Source organism: Salmo salar, chromosome 04, assembly GCF_965601325.2.
Source record: "Salmo salar chromosome 04, fSalSal1, whole genome shotgun sequence".
NCBI lineage: Eukaryota > Metazoa > Chordata > Actinopteri > Salmoniformes > Salmonidae > Salmo > Salmo salar.
Genome location: NC_138294.1, coordinates 86,896,514 through 86,909,798, shown reverse-complemented (window position 1 = coordinate 86,909,798; position 13,285 = coordinate 86,896,514). Strand labels below are relative to the sequence as shown.

Below are 13,285 nucleotides of genomic sequence, written 5' to 3'. Positions count from 1 at the left end.
CTTCATCCTTGGGAGCAATTTCCAAATGCCTGAAGGTACCACGTTCATCTGTACAAACAATAGTACGCAAGTATAAACACCATGGGAACACGCAGCCGTCATACCGCTCAGGAAGAAGACGCGTTCTGTCTCCGAGAGATGAACGTACTTTGGTGTGAAAAGTGCAAATCAATCCCAGAACAACAGCAAAGCACCTTGTAAAGATGCTGGAGGAAACAGGAACAAAAGTATCTATATTCACAGTAAAACGATTCCTATATTGACATAACCTGAAAGGCTGCTCAGCAAGGAAGAAGCCACTGCTCCAAAACCGGCATAAAAAAGCCAGACTACGGTTTGCAACTGCACATGGGGACAAAGATCGTGTTTTTTGGAGAAATGTCCTCTGGTCTGATGAAACAAAAATAGAACTGTTTGGCCATAATGACAAACTTTATTTTTGGAGGAAAAAGGGGGAGGCTTGCAAGCCAAAGAACACCATCCCAACCGTGAAGCATGTGGGTGGCAGCATCATGTTGTGGGGGGGTGCTTTGCTGCAGGAGGGACTGGTGCACTTCACAAAATAGATGGCATCATGAGGACAGAAAATTATGTGGATATATTACGAAGCAACATCTCAAGACATCAGTCAGGAAGTTAAAGCTTGGTCGCAAATGGGTCTTCCAAATGGACAATGACCCCAAGCATGCTTCCAAAGTTGTGGCAAAATGGCTTAAGGACAACAAAGTCAAGGTATTGTAGTGGCCATCAAAGCCCTGACCTCAATCCTATAGAAAATTAGTGGGCAGAACTGAAAAAGCGTGTGCGAGCAAGGAGGCCTACAATCCTGACTCAGTTCCACCAGCTCTGTCAGGAGGAATGGGACAAAATTTACCCAACTTATTGTGGGAAGCTTGTGGAAGGCTACCCGAAACGTTTGACCCAAGTTAAACAATTTAAAAGGCAATGCTACCAAATACTAATTGAGTGTATGTAAACTTCTGACCCACTGGGAATGTCATGAAAGAAATAAAAGCTGAAATAAATAATTCTCTCCTATTATTCTGACATTTCAAATTCTTAAAACAAAGTGATGATCCTGACCTAAGACAAGGAATTTTTACTAGGATTAAATGTCAGGAATTGTGAAAAACTGAGTTTAAATGTATTTGGCTAAGGTTTATGTAAACTTATGACTTCAACTGTATTAATGATGTTATGAATAGAAACGGAGGAGTTGTCAAATGCAGCTTTCAAAAATATATGGGAATATTTGCTCAATCCAAATTTACAACCAAGTGATTGCAGCACAACCACAACAACAGAGGAGGCAAGTGGAAATGAGAGAAAAATATACCAGTTTCATCTGAAGACAAATGTTGACAGCTACGCCATACAGGTTGCAAGATTTGCGATGTACCAATTTCATGGAATATGTTTTGCGATGTACCAATTGGTACAAAAAAAAACTACACTTGATTCGACACAGTTTTCAAATTTAAATTATATAAAATTATTGCCACCAACAGAATGCGAGATCGATAGATCGATATATATATATCTCTCTATGGCATAGAACAATCTCAGCTCTGCTGTGATCAATAGATCATTTATTCTGGGATTGCCCCTATGTAGCTGGTTTCTGGTCACAGGTTCAGGAATGGTAAAAAAACCCAATTAGAACACACTTAAAATGAACCTTACAAATAGCAGTGTCGGGCGATTTGGAAAGCCATAGCCAATAAATAATCCTAGTAGGAATCGGTTTTCATCTATCTCACAATCTGTGGATAATATACGAGTAGAAAGGTAACAAAAAAATGTTGTAAAACATCACAGCACAATTGAAAAATATATGGCACATGGAAACCAAACGAGGGTGGGATGGGCTGAGAGTGGCTGAGGGTTTGGATTAAAGAGTTTATGTTTGGTAATGTATTATGGTTGTGACTGCTTTATATAAAAGTACCATGTATGCATGTATGTATGTATGTATGTATGTATGTATGTATGTAGCAAAAAAGCTGTAAAAATCGAAGATATTTGTCCTCCGAAGAGGTGGTGGAGGAGTAAAAAAAAGGATGTTGTAGGTACGAGCATGTTGTAGGTAACACTAAGAGGCTGTTGTAGGTAACAGTACGAGCATGTTGTAGGTAACACTAAGAGGCTGTTGTAGGTAACAGTACGAGCATGTTGTAGGTAACACTAAGAGGCTGTTGTAGGTAACAGTACGAGCATGTTGTAGGTAACACCAAGAGGCTGTTGTACGTATGTGCACGTCGTAGGTAACAGTATGAGCACGTCATAGGTACGAGCATGTTGTAGGTAACATTAAGAGGAACAGAGGTTTAATCTCAGCCAGCCAGCCAACCAACCCAGCCAAGTCAACCAGCTAACCAGTCAGTATGTAGCGTTGCAGCCTACCTGTAAGAATAGACTGGTCCACTCTCAGGGTGGTAGACTTAATGGAGGTGATCCTGATGTCAGCAGGGACCTTGTCACCAACTAGACAAAACAAAAACAGGCTGGGGTTAGAAGAGCAGACAGTTCTTTTATAACTGTCATTTGATGAAAGTATTGGGTTAACATTCTACAGAGGGAGAAAGAAGAAGAGAGAGGGAGGAAGAGACAATGTCTACTGTTTGCTGATGATCTGGTGCTTCTGTCACCAACCAAGGAGGGCCTACAGCAGCACCAAGATCTTCTGCACAGATTCTGCCAGACCTGGGCACTGACAGTAAATAGCAGTAAGACAAAAATAATGGTGTTTCAACAACAAAAAAGGTCCAGTCGCCAGGACCGCAAATACAAATTCCATCTAGACACTGTTTCCCTAGAACAGTGGTTCCCAAACATTCTATAGTCCCGTACCCCTTCAAACATGCCAGCAGCATACCACCTTGCATCCCACTGGTGGCTTGCTTCTGAAGCTAAGCAGGGTTGGTCCTGGTCAGTCCCTGGATGGGAGACCAGATGCTGCTGGAAGTGGTGTTGGAGAGCTGGTAGGAGGCACTCTTTCCTCTGGTCTAAAAAAAAATATCCCAGGGCAGTGATATTGCCCTGTGTAGGGTACTGCCTTTCAGATGGGATGTTAAATGGGTGTCCTGACTGTGGTCACTAAAGATCCCATGGCACTTATTGTAAGAGTAGGGGTGTCCTGGCTAAATTCCCAATATGGCTACCTAATCATCCCCAGCTTACAATTGGCTCATTCATCCCCCTGTAACTATTGGTTGGACCAAGGTGCAGAGACAAGAAATCAGCGGTCTATACTTCCTGTTTCCGGTCACAACTTGTTTACGTGCTGCTGTGCGTTTTGTTGCCGATCTTACTTTACTACCTGACTACTTCACGGTTTTTACTTTTTCATTACCGTATATTTTTAGTTTTTCCCTCAACTTTTTTCATTCAACTTTTTCACCCCGGAGGTTTTATCTGGACGTGGTTCGTCAGGACCTCCACCAGCCGAAGCTAAGTAACATTAACATGATGCCTTCTAATTGCAGTCGTTGTACATATAATATACAGGAGAATGATCGCCTTACGGCGAGGATAGCTGTGCTGCAAGCCCAGCTTCAGACGCAATCGTTAGGCAAGGGCAATTTCAGTGTAGGAAAGGATGAAACAGCGTCTGTGGCACCAGTAAGTACAGATAATAACGTTAGTATAAACCCCCTCGCACGGTCCCTGCAGCCGGACAACTTTCTCATGACTTCTGGAGGGAAACGCTGTAGGAATGCTCAACCGGTGTCGCTTATTCAGCCGACAGAATCTTTCAACCGGTTCTCCCCATTAAGCGAGTCGGAGTCGGAGGCCGAAACTTCTCTGGTCTCTGCTCCTTGTGGGGTCTGAGACGCCGAAGCCACTTACCATTAGCTCTGACAAATTGAAAACCCTAGTCATTGGCGTCTCCATTACCCGCAGTATTAGACTAAAAACGAATCATCCAGCGATCATACACTGTTTACCAGGGGGCAGGGCTACCGACGTTAAGGCTAATCTGAAGATGGTGCTGGCTAAAGCTAAAACTGGCGAGTGTAGAGAGTATAGAGATATTGTTATCCACGTCGGCACCAACGATGTTAGGATGAAACAGTCAGAGGTCACCAAGCTCAACATAGCTTCAGCGTGTAAATCAGCTAGAAAGATGTGTTGGCATCGATTGTCTCTGGACCCCTCCCAGTTAGGGGGAGTGATGAGCTCTACAGCAGAGTCTCACAACTCAATCGCTGGTTGAAAACTGTTTTCTGCCCCTCCCAAAAGATAGAATTTGTAGATAATTGGCCCTCTTTCTGGGACTCACCCACAAACAGGACCAAGCCTGGCCTGCTGAGGAGTGACGGACTCCATCCTAGCTGGAGGGGTGCTCTCATCTTATCTACGAACATAGACAGGGCTCTAACTCCCCTAGCTCCACAATGAAATAGGGTGCAGGCCAGGCAGCAGGCTGTTAGCCAGCCTGCCAGCTTAGTGGAGTCTGCCACTAGCACAGTCAGTGTAGTCAGCTCAGCTATCCCCATTGAGACCGTGTCTGTGCCTCGATCTAGGTTGGGCAAAATTAAAGATGGCGGTGTTTGCTTTAGCAATCTCACTAGTATAAAGACCTCCTCCATCCCTGCCATTATTGAAAGAGATTGTGATACCTCACATCTCAAAATAGGGCTACTTAATGTTAGATCCCTCACTTCAAAGGCAGTTATAGTCAATGAACTAATCACTGATCATAATCTTGATGTGATTGGCCTGACTGAAACATGGCTTAAGCCTGATGAATTTACTGTGTTAAATGAGGCCTCACCCCCTGGTTACACTAGTGACCATATCCCCCGCGCATCCCGCAAAGGCGGAGGTGTTGCTAACATTTATGATAGCAAATTTAAATTTACCCCAAAAAAAACCATCAACGACGTTTTCGTCTTTTGAGCTTCTAGTCATGAAATCTATGCAGCCTACTCACTCACTTTTTATAGCTACTGTTTACAGGCCTCCTGGGCCATATGCAGCGTTCCTCACTGAGTTCCCTGAATTCCTATCGGACCTTGTAGTCATCGCAGATAATATTCTAATTTTTGGTGACTTTAATATTCACATGGAAAAGTCCAAAGACCCACTCCAAAAGGCTTTCGGAGCCATCATCGACTCAGTGGGTTTTGTCCAACATGTCTCTGGACCTACTCACTGCCACAGTCATACTCTGGACCTAGTTTTGTCCCATGGAATAAATGTTGTGGATCTTAATGTTTTTCCTCATAACCCTGGACTATCGGACCACCACTTTATTACGTTCGCAATCGCAACAAATAATCTGCTCAGACCCCAACCAAGAAGCATTAAAAGTCGTGCTATAAATTCTCAGACAACCCAAAGATTCCTTGATGCCCTTCCAGACTACCTCTGCCTACCCAAGTACGTCAGAGGACAAAAATCAGTTAACCACCTAACCGAGGAACTCAATTTAACCTTGCGCAATACCCTAGATGCAGTTGCACCCCTAAAAACATTTGTCATAAGAAACTAGCTCCCTGGTATACAGAAAATACACGAGCTCTGAAGCAAGCTTCCAGAAAATTGGAACGGAAATGGCGCCACACCAAACGAAGTCTTCCAACTAGCTTGGAAAGGACAGTACTGTGCAGTATCGAAGAGCCCTCACTGCTGCTCGATCATCCTATTTTTCCAACTTAATTGAGGAAAATAAGAACAATCCTAAATGTATTTTTGATACTGTCGCAAAGTTAGCTAAAAAGCAGCATTTCCCAAGAGAGGATGGCTCTCACTTCAGCAGTGATGAATTCATGAACTTCTTTGAGGAAAAGATCATGATCATTAGAAAGCAAATTACGGACTCCTCTTTAAATCTGCGTATTCCTCCAAAGCTCCGTTGTCCTGAGTCTGCACAACCCTGCCAGGACCTAGGATCAAGGGATCTCTTGACACAATGATGAAAATAATCATGGCCTCTAAACCTTCAAGCTGCATACTGGACCCTATTCCAACTAAACTACTGAAAGAGCTGCTTTCTGTACTTGGCCCTCCTATGTTGAACATAATAAACGGCTCGCTATCCACCGGATGTTTACCAAACTCACAAAAAGTGGCAGTAATAAAGCCTCTCTTGAAAAAGCCAAATCTTGACCCAGAAATTATAAAAAACGAATCGGCCTATATCGAATCTTCCATTCCTCTCAAAATATTTCGAAAGAGCTGTTGCGCAGCAACTCACTGCCTTCCTGAAGACAAACAATGTACACGAAACGCTTCAGTCTGGTTTTAGACCCCATCATACTACTGAGACTGCACTTGTGAAGGTGGTAAATGACCTTTTAATGACGTCAGACCGAGGTTCTGCATCTGTCCTCGTGTTCCTAGATCTTAGTGCTGCTTTTGATACCATCGATCACCACATTCTTTTGGAGAGATTGGAAACCCAAATTGGTCTACATGGACAAGTTCTGGCCTGGTTTAGGTCTTATCTGTCGGAAAGATATCAGTTTGTCTCTGTGAATGGTTTGTCCTCTGACAAATCAACTGTAAATTTCGGTGTTCCTCAAGGTTCCATTTTAGGACCACTATTGTTTTCACTATATATTTTACCTCTTGGGGATGTCATTCGAAAACATAATGTTAAATTTCACTGCTATGCGGATGACACACAGCTGTACATTTCAATGAAACATGGTGAAGCCCCAGACATAAGGAAGTGGATGGCTGCAAACTTTCTACTCTTAAACTCGGACAAAACAGAGATGCTTGTTCTAGGTCCCAAGAAACAAAGAGATCTTCTGTTGAATCTGACAATTAATCTGGATGGTTGTACAGTCGTCTAAAATGAAACTGTGAAGGTCCTCGGCGTTACTCTGAACCCTGATCTCTCTTTTGAAGAACATATCAAGACTGTTTCAAGGACAGCTTTTTTCCATCTACGTAACATTGCAAAAATCAGAAACTTTCTGTCCAAAAATGACGCAGAAAAATGTATCCATGCCTTTGTTACTTCTGGGTTGGACTACTGCAATGCTCTACTTTCCGGCTACCCGGATAAAGCACTAAATAAACTTCAGTTAGTGCTAAATACGGCTGCTAGAATCCTGACTAGAACCAAAAAATTTGACCATATTACTCCAGTGCTAGCCTCCCTACACTGGCTTCCTGTTAAGGCAAGGGCTGATTTCAAGGTTTTACTGCTAACCTACAAAGCATTACATGGGCTTGCTCCTACCCATCTTTCCGATTTGGTCCTGCCGTACATACCTACACGTACGCTACGGTCACAAGACGCGGGCCTCCTAATTGTTCCTAGAATTTCTAAGCAAACAGCTGGAGGCAGGGCTTTCTCCTATAGAGCTCCATTTTTATGGAATAGTCTGCCTATCCATGTGAGAGACGCAGACTCAGTCTCAACCTTTAAGTCTTTACTGAAGACACATCTCTTCAGTAGGTCCTATGATTAAGTGTAGTCTGGCCCAGGGGTGTGAAGGTGAACGGAAAGGCTGGAGCAACGAACCACCCTTGCTGACTCTGCCTGGCCGGTTTCCCCTCTTTCCACTGGGATTCTCTGCCTCTACCCCTATTACGGGGGCTGAGTCACTGGCTTACTGGTGTTCTTCCATGCCGTCCCTGGGAGGGGTGCGTCACTTGAGTGGGTTGAGTCACTGACGTGGTCTTCCTGTCTGGGTTGGTGCCCCCCCTTGGGCTGTGCCGTGGCGGAGATACTTGTGGGCTATACTCGGCCTTGGTATGTTGGTGGTTGGAGATATCCCTCCAGTGGTGTGGAGGCTGTGCTTTGGCAAAGTGGGTGGGGTTATATCCTACCTGTTTGGCCCTGTCCGGGGGTTTCATCGGATGGGGCCACAGTGTCTCCTGACCCCTCCTGTCTCAGCCTCCAGTATTTATGCTGCAGTAGTTTATGTGTTGGGGGGCTAGGGTCAGTCTGTCACATCTGGAGTATTTCTCTTGTCTTTTCCGGTGTCCTGTGTGAATTTAAATATGCTCTCTCTAATTCTCTCTTTCTCTTTCTTTCTTTCTCTCTCGCTCGGAGGACCTGAGCCCTAGGTCCATGCCTCAGGACTACCTGGCTTGATGACTCCTTGCTGTCCCCAGTTCACCTGGCCGTGCTGCTGCTCCAGTTCCAACTGTTCTGCCTGCAGCTATGGAACCCTGACCTGTTCACCGGACGTGCTACCTGTCCCAGACCTGTTGTCCCAGACCTGCTGGAACCCTGACCTATTCACCGGACGTGCTACCTGTCCCAGACCTGCTGTTTTCAACTCTCTAGAGACAGCAGGAGCGGTAGAGATACTCTCAAAGATCGGCTATGAAAAAGCCAACTGACACTTACTCTTGTGTTGCTGACTTGTTGCACCCTCGACAACTACTATGATAATTATTATTTGACAATGCTGGTCATTTATGAACATTTGTACATCTAGGCCATGTGATGTTATAATCTCCACCCGGCACAGCCAGAAGAGGACTGGCCACCCCTCATAGCCTGGTTCCTCTCTAGGTTTCTTCCTAGGTTTTGGCCTTTCTAGGGAGTTTTTCCTAGCCACCGTGCTTCTACACCTGCATTGCTTGCCGTTTGGGGTTTTAGGCTGGGTTTCTGTACAGCACTTTGAGATATCAGCTGATGTAAGAAGGGCTATATAAATACATTTGATTTGATTTATTCCCTAGGTCATTGCTGTAAATGAGAATGTGTGCTCAGCCAACCTAATTGGCTAAATAAAATTCAACCTCCAGCTGCATATTGTCTCTAGCACAAGGGTCATTGCACTCAAATGTTTTATTTGCCATCATTGTAAGCCTGCCACACACACACAAGAATGAGTGTGAGTTTGTCACTTCCCACAAGCCGGGTTGTGACAAAGAGCTCTTATAGGACCAGGGTACAAATAATCAATCATTTTGCTCTTTAATTAGCCATCTGACATATAAAACCTTATTTCTTCATCGATAACTCACAAATCAAAATCACCAGAGGTTAATGAGAAGGGTGTGGTGGAAGGATCCACATAACTCTGCAACGTTGGGTTGTATTGGAGAGAGTCTCAGTCTTAAATCATTTTTCACACACAGTCTGTGCCTGTATTTAGTTTTCATGCTAGTAAGGGCCGAGAATCCACTCTCACATAGGTACGTGGTTGCAAAGGGCATCAGTGTCTTAACAGAGCAAATTGCCAAGGCAGGATACTCTGAGCGCAGCCCAATCCAGAGATCTGGCAGTGGCTTCTGATTAAATTCAATTTTCACAGAACCGCTTGTTGCGATTTCTATGAGGCTCTCTTGTTCAGATATCGGTAAGTGGACTGGAGGTAGGGCATGAAAGGGATTACAAATCCAATTGTTTGTGTCGTCCGTTTCTGGACATTACCTGCGTAATTGCGCACCCAGCTCACTCAGGTGCTTCGCTATATCACATTTGACATTGTCCGTAAGCTTGAGTTCATTTGCACACAAAAAAATCATACAATGATGGAAAGACCTGTGTGTTGTCCTTGTTAATGCAGACAGAAGAGCTCCAACTTCTTAATCATGGCCGCATATTGAATATAGTTGCGGAGAGTCCCTGTAATCCTAGATTCAGATCATTCAGGTGAGAAAAAGCAATCAATCACTCAGATAGGCCAGTCGTGTGAGAAACTCGTCATCATGCAAGCGGGTCAGACAACTGAAAATGATGGTCAGTAAAGAAAACTTTAAGCTCGTCTCTCAATAAATAAATAAATAAAGATTGTCAAAGGTTAGTGCATCATTTTAGCTGGTTTTCTGCTTTTGGTGACGCCTGTCCTTGCATTGAAAATGGCTGTGTGTAATTTTTTGTCTATGTACTCTCCTAACATAATCTAACTTTATGCTTTCGCCGTAAAGCCTCTTTGAAATCGGACAATGTGGTTGGATTAAGGAGATGTTTATCTTTTAAATGGTGTAAAATAGTTGATTGTTTGAGAAATTGAAATTATTAGATTTTTGCTGTTTTGAATTTCGCGCCATGCCATCTTGTCAAGCAATCCCGTTACCGGGATGAGAACGGGAAGGGGTCCCATAGAGGTTAACAAAGTTACCCATTTTCACTGTCGTGTCCAAAACGTCTTTCAAGCTGGCATTCCCTTGGCAGCAAGAGCCTCTCCGGTGGCTGCTGCAATGTACCCAAGCGGCGTCGGGAGCAATTGCTTGCATGCGCATTACCACTCCACTATGTCTCCCGGTCATGGCTTTTGCGCCATCAGTACAGATACCAACACATCCTGAACACCAAATCCATTTGATGTCACATTTTTTTATTTTACCTTTGTTTAACAAGGCAAGTCAGTCAAGAACAAATTCCTATTTACAATGGATGGCCTACCCCAGCCAAACCCGGATGACGCTGGTCCAAATTGTGCACCGTCATATGGGACTCCAAATCACAGCTGGATGTGATTCAGCCTGGAATTGAAACAGGGACTGTAATGTCACCTCTTGCACTGAGATGCAGTGCCTTAGACCAGTAGTTCTCAATTTTGGTCCTGGGGACACAAAGGGGTGCACATTTTTGTTTTTGCCATAGCACTATACACCTGATTCAAATCAAAGCTTTTTGATGAGTTGATCATTTGAAATCAGCTGTGTAGTGCTAGGGCAAAAACAAAAAATGTGCGCCCCTTTGGGTCCCCAGGACCAGGATTGAGAACCAGTGCCTTAGACCGTTGCGCCACTAGCCGCCCAGTACTTTAAAAATATCCTCTCCTGTTGTCCTGGATTACAGTGGTTTACAGAAGAGGATGTCTTCCTTAAATTGACCCCCATAAAACATAAATATGTCTGTTAACTAGGCAAGTCAGTTAAGAACAAATTCTGCCTTGTTCAGGGGCAGAACGGCAGATTTTTACCTTGTCAGCTCGGGGATTCGATCGGGCAACCTTTCGGTTACTGGCCCAACGCTCTAACTACTAGGCTACCTGCCGCCCCATATACCAGGAGCTATGCCAGGCCCGCCACGTCTGTTGACTCATCCATCTGTAACGCATAGAATTCACTGGCTTGTATACAAAGCAGTAATTGTTTCAAAACATCTTTTGCCATGTCACTGATGCGTTGTGAAACAGTGTTGTTTGATGAAGGCATTGTCTGTATAGTTTTTGTTGCCTTTTCTCCCAGCATTGTCCCAGCCATATCCGCGGCAGCAGGAAGAATTAAGTCCTCACCTATAGTATGGGGCTTGCCTGTCCTAGCTACTCGATAGCTCACCATATAAGACGCTTCTAGCCCCTTCTTATTAATGGTATCTGTTGCTTTTATACATGTCTTACTACTCGAAAGTTGTCTTAATTCTCGCTCAAAAAACCCCCGTGAGGTATTTTTAAAATTGTCATGTTTCGTTTCTAAATGTCTGCACAAGGTCTCCCGCGAGAGAGTAAGAGTTAACGTGCTTGGATGTTAAGTATTTGACTAGGCTACCTGTATTTGACATTGTATTGTTATTTCACTGAACACTAGATGGTTTAATTGTATTTTTGGCAGTGTAACGAGGCTACTCAGGCGTGAAAAAAAAACATCACCCAAATGCATAGCCCCGTTGGAAAATCTAAATGGACTGTTTAAAAATTTGAGTCACATTTATATTTGGCGTACACCTGACGGCATTGGGAATAGCACAAAAACAACGATACATACCTCGGCCTAAACATCAGCGCAACAAGTAACTTCCACAAAGCTGTGAACGAGCTGAGAGACAAGGCAAGGAGAGCCTTCTATGCAGTCAAAAGGAACCTAAAATTCAACATACCCATTAGGATCTGGCTTAAGATACTTGAATCAGTTATAGAACCCATTGCCCTTTATGGTTGTGAGGTCTTGGGTCCGTACACCAACCAAGAATTCACAAAAATGGGACAAACACCAAACTGACTGCATGCAGAAGTCTGAAAAAATATCCTCAGTGTAAAATGTAAAACACCAAATAATGTATGCAGAGCAGAATTAGGCCGATACCCGCTAATTATCAAAATCCAGAAAAGAGCCATTAAATTCTACAACCACCTAAAAGGAAGTGATTCCCAAACCTTCTATAACAAAGCCATCACCTACAGAGAGATGAACCTGGAGAAGAGTCCCCTAAGCATGCTGGTCCTGGGGCTCTGTTCACAAACACACCCCACAGAACCCCAGGACAGCAACACAATTAGACCCAACCAAATCATGAGAAAACAAAAAGATTATTCTTTCCAATGTGTCAAGTAATTAACAAAAAAAACAGAGCAAACTAGAATGTTATTTGGCCCTAAACAGAGAGTACACAGTGGCAGAATACTTGACCACTGTGATTGACCCAAACTTAAGGAAAGCTTTGACTATGTACAGACTCAGTGAGCATAGCCTTGCTATTGAAAAAGGCTGCCGTAGGCAGACTATGTGCACACTGCCCACAAAATGAGGTGGAAACTGAGCTGCACTTCCTAATCTCCTGCCAAATATATGACCATATTAGAGACCCATATTTCCCTCAGAATACACAGATCCAAAGAATTCAAAAGCAAATCCAATTTTGATCAACTCCCATATCTACTGCGTGAAATACCACAGTGTGCCATCACAGCAGCCAGATTTGTGACCTGTTGCCACAAGGGCAATCAGTAAAGAACAAACCCAATGTAAATATGTTTATTTATTTTCCCTTTTGTACTTTAACTATTTGCACATCGTTACAACACTGTATATAGAAATGACATTTGAAATTTCTTTATTCTTTTGTAAATTCTGTGAGTGTAATGTTTACTGTAAATGTTTGTTTATTTCACTTTTGTTTATCATCTACTTCACTTGCTTTGGCAATGTTAACATATGTTTCCCATGCCAATAAAGTCCTTAAATTGAAATTGAGACGAGAGAATAGGTGAGTGAAGAGAGACAAGAGAAAAGGTGTGTGAGATTTTAAATGAGGATCTTTGCCCTCTGTAGTGACCTGTGAGGTTGTGAGTCCAGCGGGCCAGGAAGTGTAATCACAAAGGAAATGAGAAGATGGAAGCCTAGCTGTGAAAGTGCCGGCAACCACCCACGTTCCCCAGGTGACCACTCAATTGCAACCTATCGAATCGCAGCATTAAAAAAACAAAGCCTTTAGCAAAGTAACTTCAGCCAGCGAGCCCTGGCTTAGCCTTGCAAGTCAACAACATGCATCCAACCATATACCAAAAAATAAAAAAAATACCTTGATGCAACTCTGATCGAGTCACGATGCCATCCCTATAAAATTGATTCCACACTCGGCATCTGAGAAAGCACTCAGCTCCCTCATCACAGAGGGATGAACCCATAAACAAGCAGC

The 13,285-nt window shown here is 43.5% G+C and overlaps 1 protein-coding gene across 1 annotated transcript in view; it reads right to left on the bottom strand.

Annotated features, from left to right (window-relative positions):
* The window catches only part of LOC106603933 (sarcoplasmic/endoplasmic reticulum calcium ATPase 1), a 104,123-nt gene that overhangs the window by 48,801 nt on the left and 42,037 nt on the right, over nucleotides 1-13,285 (bottom strand). Inside the window, exon 6 of the mRNA XM_014198187.3 lies at nucleotides 2,404-2,484. Within this exon, the coding sequence (XP_014053662.1) occupies nucleotides 2,404-2,484 (81 nt within the window). The remainder of the gene's footprint in view (nucleotides 1-2,403; nucleotides 2,485-13,285) is intronic.